Source organism: Echiichthys vipera (genome assembly GCF_963691815.1).
Source record: "Echiichthys vipera genome assembly, chromosome: 2".
Classification (NCBI taxonomy): domain Eukaryota; kingdom Metazoa; phylum Chordata; class Actinopteri; order Perciformes; family Trachinidae; genus Echiichthys; species Echiichthys vipera.
Window position 1 is genome coordinate 28,868,007 of NC_139827.1, and position 15,000 is coordinate 28,883,006.

Here is a 15,000-nt window from a genome sequence, read left to right on the forward strand (position 1 = left end):
CAAAAAACGTGGGCACAGATGGTTTGAAAACTCTGATATTAAGGAGCTGATTGCCAAGCCATCTTTTAAGGCTGACGAATATTACCAATTGCATCAGTTTAATATGACGCAGTGACAGTGATCGTTACGTCAGTGTTAAAACTCTCCAATGATTTTGTACTGCACTTCAAATAAAGCTGGGGGATTTAGAACAGATTTTGAAATATATTGCCAATATTAACGTGATTAAGTGGCAAAGGTTGAATATGGAGAATGAGCAGAACACCGCCATCTAGTGTCTCAAGATCGTAGTCACAACAACAAAAAGTAATTACAGCAGTCGCGTTGCCAGGTTGGTCAGACCCGGCCCAGTAGCCTACAGGAGACCAGAGTCTGTTTGAGCCTGTTTGAACCCATCCCTTCCGGCAAATCATAAAAATGCAATGCATAAAAACAAGTATTGCAGAGGAGTTTGACTGACAGTTAGCGTTAGCCGTTACAGCTAAGTAAACATGAAAGTTAGCTTACCGAAGGAGAAACGTAGCCATTTTGTGCGTTTTAATGCCGTTAAACTCATTTATCTCAGTCCATTGAGTAAATGCTTGGCCTATAATTGACTCTGGTTTTTGCCCGTCTCCAGTTACTCAGCTAAACGCAGCTGCAGGATCGGCAAACTCCATTTCACCCAGTGCCAGCCTACAGTAGCTGTGCCTAACAACAAATAAGCCTGGCAACCCCGCAAAGCCGCCCGCTATCGGCTGGTACAATGTAAACAGAAAGTGACAGAAAGCCATTGTCAAACCCGTCAAAATAAAAATTAAAAATGAATTCATACTAAATATATTTAACATATTCTACATATTCAACCTTTAATATCCTGACACTGGATCCTACACTTCCCATAATGTAATTTGATAGTGTCTTATTATTATTATGACATTACATTTAGCTGACGCTTTTGTCCAAAGCGATTTCCAGTAAGTGCATGCTACAATTAGGGTACAATCCAGAAAAGCAAGTTATTAAGTAAGTGCGGTGGCTTCAAATAAGCCGATCCATAGAATGCTACATATAAGTGCTTTTTTTTGCTTTTTTTAAATCATCTTGTAAGCCAAGGTCCAGTCGAAAGAGATGCGCTTTTAGGAAGATGTGTAGATTTTCTGCCTTCCAATGTCGATGGGGAGCTTGTTACACCATTTAGGAGCCAGGATAGCAAACAGTCTGTCAAATTCAAATTTTACATTCACAATTTGAAATGCACTATTTTCTTTCAAAGATTGAAACATCATCAGGGTTAGATCAAGTACTACTGCCCTGGTGAACCGATACTGATTCAAATTGGTGGATTTCCTCTTTAAATGTTACCACGCTTTGTTCACATGCTGCTCAAACAAAGCTCATTTGTACTTCCAGCTTAATAAATGTCATTACAGTGGAGCCTGATAGATGTAGAAGTGTGAATATTTTGGTGTATTTATTTCACACACTCCATCCTGCATTGCTCACTTATTTCTCTCTTTCCAGGCCCTTGACTCTCCTTTTAATATGCTCCGTCTCCACTCTACAATAAATCTTTCTCTTCTCTTTCTGCATTTCTCCTTTAAGTCGCTCTTCTTATTTTCCTCTCTTCCTGGTCTCCGATTCTCCTCTGCTCACTCAAATAAATCTCTCCACCCTCCCCTTCTACCCACCCCCTCTCCAAATCTATGAGACACACAAACATACATGTGCATAGGCTCGCGCTCACACACTTACACACACAAACACACAGCCCTTCAGGCAGCAGCCACAAAGGCCCCATATTAATAAATCTGCTCCTTTATTGGTGCTGAGTGTCTCTGGCAGGGGGAGAAAGAGAGGGAGGAAGGAGGAGGAGCAGGACAGGAGACATAGAGATCACCAGAAGGGAGGAGGAGGAGGAGGAGGTGACTGTAGCCATATCATGAGCACAAGGGAGGCAGAATGAGAGAGACGGAGAGATAAAGAGGGAAGGAGACAACATTGACAACTGAATCATCAACAAGCGCGCACACAAGCACTTTCTATTGACAATGATATAATGGCCCGTAGATAATGAGAAGAACAGTACAAGTGTGGGGTGTTCATTTGTTAAGGTGTAGTCCACCTACACTTTCTTAACGTACTCTGTCTGATGGATTATTAAGGGCACCTGAAACCTGGCTGAACCACCGGAGCGTTCACAGTGGGCTGTGCTGGTCGCTGGGCTCAGGAAACAAACTGCCCGAGGTGGGCTTTCGGTAATGACAGCAGCTAGCTTGGCTTAGTGGTCCAATCTCAGCCATCAGTCAGCTGTGACAGATTGGGGATATGAGCTAAGGAGCCGTTTAGCTTTGGTGTTTGTCGTGGTGTGTGAGTGCATGCGCTTGTGTGTCTGGGGGGAGGAGTGGGGGGGAGGCCATCAGTGCTGCTAGTGTTGCAGAGGCATCAATACACTGTCGACAGGCCATTTTCCTATGCCTATTCCAAGCCCTGGCTTGTTGCTGGGGAAACTACAGCCATTTTACCTTCTCCGGCTGCACCTCTGGATGGTTTTATAAAACAGCAATCTGTTTTCTCTCCCTTATCTGCCTCCGTCAACAGTTTAAATAAGCTTGTATTGCTATTTCTGAATGCATACCATTGGGGTTCTGTGTGTAAAAAAGTCTGAAGTATCTTTATATTTTATAGAAAACCTCAAGCGGACAGCCGACCATCGTATAGGGCCTCAAAGACTGACAAGCAAAAACTGTTGGGTGTTTTGTTCTCCACCCAAGGTCACAGGTTGAGTGCTCTATAACACAGCCACCCTTTAACATGGCACTCACCGCCGGAGTAACTGCTTTTTGTTTTCATCTGTAGAATGACAAACAACAGTTGAAGGAAACCTTCCTCTTGGGCCAACGCAGAAGTAACAGTATTGACTCCACTTGCAATGCAAACGACGTTGCCTAGCCACATGAAACACAGTAATGGAGAGGAACGTTTCCCTTACCTGTCCATGAGGCTGCATGGCGCTGTAGGGCATGTTCTGGTTCAACACTTTCTGCTTCATCAGCAACATCCTCTTCTGCTCCTCACTGAGGTGGGCTGTCTGTCCCGGGATGGGCCCCTGGGTCTGCCCTGGCCCTGCACCCTGGCCACCGCCTCCCCCACCACCCATGTAAGGAGGCATCATGGGGTTCTTGACCTGATTGTTCCCGCCGATGGGAGGAGTCATCCTCTGGCCTATGTGATCAACCCCGCTGCCGCTGAAGTGACTCAGCGGTTTGGTGTTGTTATAGGACAACATGGCTGCTGTTTGCTGCTGCTGTTGCTGCTGTTGTTTGGACAGGGTGTTCTGGTTGATGCTGTTAGGCTGTTGCTGGCCCATCATGCCCATGTGGTTGTGAGGGAGGTAGTTGTTCATGGGGGCTTTGGGCCCATTGTTGGGCGCCATCCCAGCCACTAGAGGGCCCTGCGGCGTGTTAAAGGCTTGCGGTGGGTACATCATTGGGCTGTTGGGTTTGTCTTGGTTAAAGGGACCAGAGTTATAAGGACTTGTTGGAGCGCCTGCAGGGGACCAGTTAGCTGCTTGTTGCTGCTGTTGCTTCTGCTGCAGCAGTTTAGCACGTTGCTGAGCCATTGCTTTTAGCTGCTCTGCGGGAGAGAGTTCAGGTGTCACTGGCCCTACAGGCTGACCTCCAGGGGCAACTCCAGCTGCTCCGGGTCCTGTACCCGCCTGATTGACCCCTGGGCCTGGGTTCATCATGTATCCATTCCCAGGCCTAGAGACTGCTTGTGTCTGAGCCTGGGTTGGAGTCTGAGGGGAGCGAGCCACGCAGTTGTGCAATGGGGAACCTGATGCCATGGCAACGGCTGGAGACTGCTGCAAAGGTTGCTGAGGAGGCGTTCCATTGGCAGTGGTGGCAAACTGAGGGCCTGACGAAGATGGTCGGACCTGAGGAGTCCAAACACAAAAAAATCTCATGAGATTCGTACTATTAACTCTTAAATGAATACATCAACATAACGCCAGGAGGCAATTAGCTCTGAATAGAGACTGGAAACAGGTCGTCTGGCTCTCTCTGAGATTCAAACCTATGTCTATCAACACCTCTGAAGCTTTCTAATTAATATGTTGTATCTTGTTGGTTTAAAAGAGCAAAGTAAAAATAACAATTCCTGGTTTTAGGGGGAGTAACAGGGGGGAGTCCTGTTGTTAGAACATTTGGTACAGTACTAAAGCCTTTGCTCACCAGCACAGCCAGAGACACCGCTCAAAAGCACTTGATGATGATGAACTGATGTTTGTCAAGAAAAAGTCTCAGAACGCAACGCTCCCTAAATCTTAACTTGCGCAGACTCTTGGATATTTTAGCTTCATCTTTCTACACTTGGAGGAAGTGGAGAGACGTCATTTATCTTTATATAAAAATTAAATTAAAATTGTAATCTAATTGAGTTACATGCTAACAAATACTATTAATACTACTATTATACTATATTTAGAGATAACGGACAAATCTCTCTATGTGACTGAATAACAAGCTGGTCACAACTTGGGCCAGAGATTGGACATCTTGTCTACTTAGTACTGACCTGTGGAGAGCCCATGGGAACCTGTGGGCCACCCTGTGGAGGCTGAGGAGGAGGAGGCAGGGCTGCTGCCGGCGCTGCCGTCGTGTTCCCAGCTGTTTCTTGTGGGCCTGGTGTCTGATTGTTTGCCGGCCTGCCAAACTCTGCCTCTTTCTTTTCCTCAAAGTCCTCATTGAAGAGGTCGTGCATATCATCTTCTGGCACAGTGTTGGCCAGCTCATCAATCAGCTCCTGCCACTCTTGGTCATTGAGGTTGATGTCAGAGAACAGTTTGTTCTGATTGGACAGAGACTGGGGATCAGAGGACTCCATCCCTCCTGCGTCGTCCAGTGGCTCCTGTTTCAGGTCTTTGAGGAGGCCGAAGCTGTCCTCCAGGTCCAGCGAGCCATTCAGCTTCATGTCTGGGAGATGGTTGCCACCGTTCTTCCCCAGCTCATCTGATGCCTGGCCTACGTGGTTACCATTGCTGTTTGTAGTGTTGTTTCCGGTGGAAGTGTTTGGCCCGCCAAGTAAGGGCTTGATGTCCATTTGGTGATGCAGTGGAGAGATGGGTGGTACATTGTTATTGTTGTTGTTAGGGAGACCTGTTAGTGAGTCCAAACCACCGGAGCCCTCCTTCCGTACCCGTTTGGTAGTCGGTGAGTAGCTGCCTCCATCACAGATGCCGTTCTGTTCTCCATTGAGGGGCGATCGTGCACTGTCTAGTTTCCTCTTTACTGTCTCCTGGAGCTGTACCAAAGAGGAAAAAGAAAATGGATTAGGGCCGGAGGAGCAGCAGAAATGGGTCACGTTAGCAATATAAAAACTTTTCTGTGGTCTTCAGGGCGCTAACAAAGGAAGCCTTGTGCAATACCAAATCAATAAGGCAACAGGCTGCTTCCTCTCTACACACATCAACAACTGTCTTGAGAATGCAGAGGTGTGCTGAAAATCATAATATCACCAAGACAAATGGTGCTTCTTGTACATCCCACCAGATCGCACATTTATTTGTACATTTTCTTAAGCATAAAGTAAAACATGGTGCAAAGCAGTGCGGAGCAGCCGCCCCTCTCCATGAGCAGTGAACACAACGTTTTTTTAGAGGAGGAGGAAAGATCAAAAGTTCCATCTGTGCTTATTCTCCCCATTATTAGCATCAGCTGATTGGCAGGTGATCTGCCCTGTCTAAATCCACACCCCAGTTTTAACCTTACTGTAGGCGAACAGTGCACAGTCTTCCAAACTTAACAGTCTCACCGCCTCTGTCGTGGCGCAGACGAGATAACGACAGGGTGCTAACGAACGCTGGCTGGCAGTTACGGTAATCACTATCATAGACCTGTGTTGAAGAGGAGAGGAGCTATGGAGGCACAGCAAACAGAAACTCAGAGAAACCAAGAGAGAAGTGAGACAAAAGGCTGACAACAGGGATATGAGTAAGACCAACACCAGGAATGTAAAAGTCCTTCCATTTCGGCCTTTTATCAACACTACCTATGATCTCTTCCATCACCGAATGCGCTTTTTAAAAAAAAAAAAACAATCCCACAAGTTTGAACATTGCAGTTCTGACATAAAAGCATGGTCTAGAACTGATGCAGATTTTTTAGCAGGCGGCTAGCTTTACAGTTGGCTAAAAATACTGTTCGATTGATGATACAGGGCTTAAAGCTCAATACAGAAACGACTAATTTAACAATGTCTGGCTGAATATATGAAGTACAGGGGAGGGAACATCTGTGGTGCTGGGACAGGAAGGGTGGGACAGGATTTTGACTTTCTTGACTTTTCTTTATAACCCCATACAACAACACAGAGGCTTGGTGCTTCAGTAAAATGGTGTTGCAATGGGCAGCAAATTCTTTGTTGTGTAACTGACAGAGGGGAGAAATAGATGGAAAGATCTAGCTGTGACGATCAGGCAACTAATCAATAAGTAGATCAATGGAAAAATAAGCGACAACTATTTTTTTTTATAAGCAATTAATGCAAAAATGGCAGAAAAGGCTTTTTTTTAAGCCTCTCAAATATGGAGATATCCTTCTTTTCTCCGTTTTATATCATATCAAACAGAATATCTTTTGGTTATGGACCAACAAAACAAGACATCAGTCATCATATTGGACATTTTCACTATTTTCTGACATTTTATAGACCAAACTATTAATCGATTAATACAGAAAATGAATGAAAGTAATTGTTAATAAAAGGCCCAGAAAGATCACATCTGAACAAAACCTACATTTGTTTTCAAAACAGCATGTATGTATTTTGTAATTTGCTACACACTGTGCCTACTGTTCTGGTGGACATGATCAGTATTAGAGAGGACATGGCCCAAACTCTGAGTGAGGCAGCATTAAACCACCCTGTGACTATGTTTCATGAGAACAGAGAAGCTGGTGACTTCATGTCCGTATCAAAAGTAGACACACTACTGTCTTCGCCCTTGTGAGGATAGCACAGAGGTTGGCAGCAATGTAGGCTCAGGTGAACAATGGGAATTGGCAACAATTAAACTGTGATGAAAAAAAAAGGGGGGGGGGGAATTGAGGTTTCCGTGCAATTTTTGTGCAATTTAATAAACTCTCGATCTCAATTTTACTCCCAACTCCTGTTAATTTCAAACTCTAATTAAGTTGGCAGAGAAATAGTAGATGTTATTAAAATGACGAACAGGAAGCAGAGACCTCATCTACTGTACGAAGGTTCCTAGGGGGCAAATTTTGTGCTCGACCCAAATCCAAGCCAAAGTTTAGGATTCATTCAAAAAGAGGGCACAGGCTTACCTTTAACTTCACTGTGCAAATAATGGATGTATACATTCTTTTCTGCATATACTGTGAATAAAGTCAGAGTCTATTCTTAATAAGGCTGGGCGATATGGTCAAAGTCTTCTATCCCAATATAGGTCATTTAAATATCTAGACTAACAGTATCTATCACGATATTCCATGTTTTCTGATAATTCAATAAATAGATAAATAGACAATACGAAATAAAACCTGGTAACAGCTCATTTTTACACTCCTGTGTGCCTTTAATACTTGACATATGAACGTATCTTAAGTATCATAACATTGCAATTGAAATATATATATTGATATATTGATATCGTTTTGATGGTATTGTCACATCGATCTCGGAGAAGAGCATTTTCATTTAATGAAATTAAACAGTTCGATGGTGCAAAACCTCCGGGATAACAATTACTGAACATGTACAGTGTAAAATGGAATAGAATACTGAACAATACACACCATACATTACACTGAAACCTACTGTCAGTGTACACACACAGATTTCCACAAATGCACATTGATTTGAGCAATGTGCAAGCTACATATACAGTACAGTAGGTGTATCCTGCATATTTACATTTCAAACAGTCTTCTGTGGTGAAAGTGAAAGATTTTGTAAAATCAAAGCTCTCAGCTATTTGAAAGAGTCAAACACACACAAGCATGCACGCACACACACACACACACACACACACACACACACACACACACACACACACTCTGGCAGCACCACTGATACATGTATGTGTGCAAATGCATGCTTAGCTCTTTGTTATTCAGATGGAACAACAGACAAAATATATTCAGATTGTATTCTGACCCTGAGGTGGACCCACTCGAGCTGGCAGGCGCACACACACACACGCGCCTGAACACACACACACACACACAGACACAAGACAGAACATACAGATCATCCTATTCTGACTTTCTTGGTTTACTGGTGTGTATATGTGTGGGGCGGGGCAGTCAGGTCGGTTTTTCCCTCTGTTCTCCACTATGACTGACAGGCAACCTAATTATATTTATTGCGAGATAAACAGCATTAGTATTGACAGCCAAAACTACGGTTTGTGTGTGTGTGTGCGTGTGTGTGTGTGTGTGAGAGAGAGAGAGAGAGATATGAACTCTTATGCTGGCGTAGCCATTAGGGGAACAACTGAGAAAAACACAGGAAAACACACATCTCAACTGTCACGACATGGTGTGTTTGTGTGTGTGGTCCCGCAATCAATGGGTTTAAATAATTCAGGTCCCCTGTATGCGGGTGTTTGTGTGTGTGTGTGTGTGTGTGTGTGTGTGTGTGTGTGTTACAGGCTTTCCCTAAATGCCAGTGACTCACGTTGATAATAACAGACTCGCCTTTCAAAGCCCACCTATAAAAACTCCCATAATTATCCAGGTGGTGTGAACTACAACACCCTCCCACAGACGCATGCACATGCACGCACACACAGAGGTTTTACATACACACCCACCTATAACAAATCATTACCAGTTTAACCTTCTTGATAAAACCCTGAATACAGAGACGGAAACAAAGAAATAGAACAATGCACGCAGACAGAAAGACTGTGGTTCTTCTGTCTGCTCTGTGCCGTGAGTCAGCATGGCCTGAGGGAACGTGGCACGGATGAATGACAGAAAACTGTGAGCCGCAACCAAATACTTTATATTAACTGCAGTTAATTAATCATTTGTAAATTCTAGCACAATTAGCAATCCAATTACACCTCTGAAGTGCAGTAATATGCACCGCAAACACAACTGACGGAGCGTCTATTCACTCGACAATCGAGGCAATAAAATACCTGAATTGAGAGAAACAAGTGTTTGCTTTTGTGAGAGAACGATAGGGCGGGAATACATCGAGAGTCCGAGACAAGGAATTTTGAAGCAGTGCAATTGAGCTGGAGAGGCTAAGCGAGCGCATGGGGAAAAGAGCATCGGAGCAAAAAGGACGAGAAGGATGTAAGAGAGCAAGGACAGGAGAGAGAAAAAGAAAGAGAGCACTGCTCGTTCCCCCTCCTGCGTCTCCCTCTGTATTCTTTGACACAAACACCTGCTGACTGCTCCTCTGTCTGTTCCAACAACACGCAGGGAGAAAGAGAGAGAGAATGACAAAGATACAGAGGGACAAAGGTAGAAGAGAAAGACACACACACACACACAAGGAGGAAGAAGGGATTCATTTGTCAGGCGGACAGGCTTTTTTTCCCTTTGAGTGGAGAAGCGAGCAGAACATGAAGATGAAGAGGAGGAGAGAGGGTGAAGGAGAGAAGACGTAGGCAGGAGAGGGAGGAGGAGATAGGTGGCTTGATGGAAAGGCACAGTGCGCCAAATGACAGCGGGGAGCAAACGATGAGAGGGTGATCAGAGAGGGAGAGGAGAGAGACAGAGATGGAACCACTAAGGTGCTGTTGTTATAGCAACCTGCTGCTCTGGTGCTTTGTGCACTGCATCCTCCTTCTTCCTCCTCCTCCTTCTCCTCTGGCTCACTTACTACATCTCTTTAAAGGTTGAGCATCAAATCCAATTCAAACCACAGTCTCAACATTTAAAAAGGCACATCTTTGTCGAGACACTTTTCACAAAATGGGGATTTTTTCATGTTAGAGACTACGTGAGGAGGCAGGCTTTCCTCTTCACACATGGTCAACTGTGGAAACCATCTGTGTATAGGGTTAGAAAAACACACTGTGCTCTTCCTAATATTAATTACAGAAAGTATTGTGTTATGGACCTAATCCAAAGTCACGCAGCAATCGCACCTCCTTTGAAAATGAAGCAGGATATTTCATCCATGCTATGCAGCCCTTCTTCTCCACACCAGTGTATTTTCTATTCCACCTTTTTCCATCCTTTCTCCCTCACTGGTTTACAGTTACCCCTTGTCTAGACCTCAAACATCATGTCAGAGGCACGCTCACGTGTCGACAGCGTTCACTTCATTCATTCCGGAGATTTCTGTGCAGTGTACAGTTTTCCTGTGACACGAAACAATGTCTCCCCCTTATAGAGAGGATGGAATCTTGCCATTGGAAACAATGAAATCAAGGTCAGACAAAAAGAAAATGAAGATACAATGATAAAAGTTGAATAATTATACTGTTTTAATACTACATCGTCGTTTTTATTTAATTACAACTGGAGTCATTTCAGTGAAGAGAATTGGGTGGATAATGTAATGTAGTAAAGTAATAATGTTTTATTGGGCATCAACCTTGCGTTTACCCGCATTTTGTTGAAAAAGTGTAAACCGCAAAGAAACGCTTTAGGTCCCAGTTACGCCCGTGCGGTGCAGCTGAGACGCCAGCCTCTGTGGAGCCAGTGAAGACAGTTGCATAGATTAAAATGAGCGTCACGTCTGACGTGAGTGAAAAACGCGTCTGACAAGTTTGCATCCTAGACAAGAGGCCAAGCACAGGCCAACAACAGCGGAAATGTTTTTCCATAGATCCTGATCCCAGCATCACAGAGGAGCGGCCTGAGCTTCTGTGTTAACAATAAAAACAACTGTAGGGGAGGGGTGTCTAGATGGTTCCTCTAGATGAGGGTTTTTCAACCTTTACGTTTAAAACAGCCATTTTACTCTCTAGCAAAACATATTTTGATTATGAAAAAACCATAATAAAACTATAGTTTGTAGTAATTATGAAATTATAGAACGACAATAAAGAAAAGGGTTGACATTTTATTCTTATTATTATTACCGGTTATAAAAAATGTTGTTCACTCATTTCTCACCACAGAGAAAGCAAATTAATCTCTCCATGCAGCACTCCACATTTTCCTCCGATCTTTTTTTGGGGGGAGATTTATCCACGGTAAGCATACAGAACTGACAGCAGGGTCAGAAACTCAAGATTAGCCACCTGCGGGGAAAAGCACAGAGCCGTGGGATATGATGCATATTTTAGTTTGACTTAATATTTTTCAAAAATCACGTTGAACTCCAAGATAACAGGAGGATACGAAAGATTGTCCACTGTGCAAAAAGAACACGTTATTTTTTGGCAAAGCTACAGGGAGCCAACGACCCCTGCCCTAGATTTTCAAAAATTTGCAAAACAAACTTGTGTAACTCGCTTCCAGATGACCTAAAGTAATCTTCACCATTCAAGGTCAATGTCTATCCCCAGCTATCTCGCAAGACTTTTGCAAATCTTTGCTTACCATTTAGACGTGGCCGCTGATTGTTATCATTATTAGAAGTAATATTAGAATCATTATCACTATCTGTAATTCAAATTTCACCCCCAAAAGAGAACATACGGGAATGTGTCTGTCAAAGGGAATAAATCATTATCTACATTTGTAAACAAATCACAGAATATACATGCATTTGTTTGCACTTATGAATAATGTAGAGTGAATATAATCAGGTAGCACACACCCACAAATATGAGACATAATTGTCCAAATTTCAATTGGTTTCCACCATGCAGGCCAACAGGTACCTTGTGTGTGTGTGTGTGTGTGTGTGTGTGTGTGTGTGTGTGTGTGTGTTTGTGGTCTGAACCACTAGACTGTGAAATTAGTCAATTAAATCAAACAGGTCTTTAATAAGCAAATGTGTGTGTCACTGTGTGTGAGTGCTGTTGGTGAGGGGTAAAAGGCTCTGATATTCATTCATTCATCTTCAACCGCTTGTCCCTGTCGGGGTCGCGGGGGGGCTGGAGCCGATCCCAGCTGACATCGGGCGTGAGGCGGGGCTCTGATATGTATCCACCTATTTTAAACGATAACCTGCCAGTGAATGCTGCGGTTTACGTGAAGGATCTCCAAGATGTGACCACAACACAAGATGTCACCAACTGACAAGTGTCTAAGGCTGTGTGCAGGAAGTACCTGCAGCAAAAACAGTTGAAACTGATAGGGAAACTTATTACAAAAATATAATTGAATGTATTTGTTTTGAGGGATTATTTCACCAGACATAATGTGAGAGATAAGAGAGAAGGCAAACACGGAGAAGAAAAAGCTGTTTTTTAGAAGCTGCAGCATAGGAACACGTCCCATGAACCTATTTCTATCCATACAAAAGTGACACTGTAGCAGGAGGGCTTCAATAACTATGCAATTTATTTATTCAAGCATTTTCTATATGTGACCAGAGGTGAAGTGAAGAAAAGGTTTTGATTTCATCTGACAGCGGGACAGAGAATGTGACTTCAATTTCAGAATCGTTCCACCTGTCGAATGTCCGTTAGTGTTAATAATACATCGTCTTTTTTATTTAATTACAGCTCGAGTCATTCCAGTGAAGAGAACTGGGAGGATTTGAGCGCAGATCAAGAGGGAAAACGGGCAGAAGTGTCCGTCCTTCATCTCAAGGACACTGGTTCAAGCACACGTCAGCAAGCACCCATCCTGCTAAAGTGTCCTTGAGCAAGTCACTGAGACTCACCAGGAGAGCCTTTCTGTGAACCCCCCTGATAGAAAGGGTCTGCAACTTGGTCTGAGCCCAAAGAGACGCTGATAGGGTTTTTCAACTGACAGGGAACGGCTTCTTGAACCGGTCCGTTCAGAATTCTTTAATTTTGTGGTTTTGTGTGAACCACTGTAATCAAGGGTGCGTCAGCAGCTGAGGGTACAATGCACAACAGCTGTAAATGTATTGTGCGCAGTGAGCGTGATGTGTTGTGTGTTAGTGGGCTGCATGAATAACCTAATGTGCCATAATGTGGAGTAGAATTATAATTATTATTTAGTTCCATGTGAAAGTTGTTATTTTGAATGTTGGTGATTTCCTCTCTCATCCCCTTGTGTTGTTTACTCCAGAGGATTATAAGACAACAGCAGAGGTCTGCTGTGTGCAAACGGAAAACTACTTCTCTACTTCAACCTCCACAAAAGCAGCGTAGATAGCTTCAATTCTTCCGTTCTTAGCTTTCAAAATAAAAGCTCTAGCTACACACTACGGAGTTAACTGTTTACCAGAGGGAACTCAAATTCATTCAGAGCATTTCTCTAAAAGGAATCTCAATAAAAGAGCTTACAGCAGCTCAGTGTTAGCTGTTCCTGGTCAGAAATCACAGGTGGAGACACTTTTATTTTGTCTCCTGGCTGAAGTATCTGGAGCTAACCTCCATCACTTCACTCAGCAGCAGAAACAACACACGGGACTCCTCCGTGGGTCTTTATTTGTTTTCAAACTGAAAAGTGTAGCTGCTGTACATTCACTCAATATCTTCACACATATCTTAATGAACTATATTTCTCTTCTGCTCTGATCGCTCTCAGAACACATCTCCTTTCACATTTTCATGTCATTTAATGGCCATGGCCCTGGAGAAGAGGCTTGTGTTGTCACGGTTGAACCAGTTCACACTGAAAAAAGCCCAGCTATTTTTCTTGTTCCAGTTTCGAACAAACTTTCCAGGTAGGTAATGCTCCAGCCCTGTTCAAACTCTGGTGTGCGAACTAGAACGGAGCCCGTTCCCTGTCAGTGGAAAAAAGGCTATCAGAGAGATTAGGAACGGGTTCTGGGTCTGAGAAATGAAGCCAGTGTGCCATAACTTCAGTGCATCGAGTGGCCACTTGAGGCTCTAAAACAGAGCACATCCCAATAGACCCCCGTGTTAAAATGCCTAACTTGGGGGTTGTTTTTACGCCTGTTTAAATAATAATAATAATAATAATAATAATAATAATAATAATAATAATAATAATAATAATAATAATAATAATAATAATAATAATTAAAGCTCTGCATAATAAAGGGTGTGCTCCATCTATTGTGCTCTATCTTTGAGCAGGCAAACTCATGAAATTGCTGGTGATGGTGACGTTAGCCGTCTACTTTGAGCTTCATTTTGGCTCTTCAGAAACCTAAGGGTGATACCACAGAGAGAACGTCCATATGCAGTCTATGGTTCTGGGCCATGTTGGTGTGCAGACTGAAGGTTTGGATAAGCTTTGGACCTTAAAGGAATAGTATGCTTATTTGCTTTCTTGCCATGAGTTAAATGAGGAGATTGATACCACTGTCTATTTATATTGTTTACAGAAGAGTAAATGTATTAGAGGTTGATTCCTGTTACATTTATTTCATTCTACTGAAATAGTCACAAGTAATGTTAGCTAGTGTAGCGTTAACTTGCTAGCTTGCCATTAGATGATGCAGTCATACAGTCTACGTTAACATGCTACAGCTATAACGTTACGCTACAAATGAGTTGGTAGCATGCGCAACTTGTCATAGAAGCACATCTTAGTATATTGGCAAAAATTGACGTCCATATCGAGTACACAAGTACTAATCCCCATCCTTAGTATAAATGTAGCTGGAGCTAGCAGCTGTTTAGCTTATCTTAGCCAAAAGACTGGCGGTGTCTTGAGGAAAGTCAGTTTTGAATGTAAAAACATTGGTTTTGGGCCAATATTCCTGGTTTGTGAAGTACTCCACTACAAAGCCTCCAGATTATTTTGAATAATAATTGAACTTCTGAATGCTAACCTTTTAGCACAGTGTTCAGTTTTCCTGACCACATCCCTGAACATTGGGCAATAGATGGACAGAACACAAAACAAAGAGTCTGTGGGAGGGAGGACAGAAAGCACCAAGTGACAAGAGGAAGGTACAAACAAAAGAACCATTTGGCCACCATCCCAGAGAATTTGGTGTGTGTGTGTGTGTGTGTGTGTGTGTGTGTGTGTG

General features: G+C 43.2%; 1 protein-coding gene across 1 annotated transcript in view; it reads right to left on the reverse strand.

The window, feature by feature from the left end:
* maml3 (mastermind-like transcriptional coactivator 3) overlaps positions 1-15,000 on the reverse strand; it is a 121,626-nt gene that overhangs the window by 58,394 nt on the left and 48,232 nt on the right. The window contains exons 2-3 of the mRNA XM_083931732.1: positions 4,558-5,283; positions 2,972-3,916 (exon numbers count right to left, since the gene is read on the reverse strand). Coding sequence (XP_083787858.1) covers positions 2,972-3,916; positions 4,558-5,283 — 1,671 coding nt within the window. The remainder of the gene's footprint in view (positions 1-2,971; positions 3,917-4,557; positions 5,284-15,000) is intronic.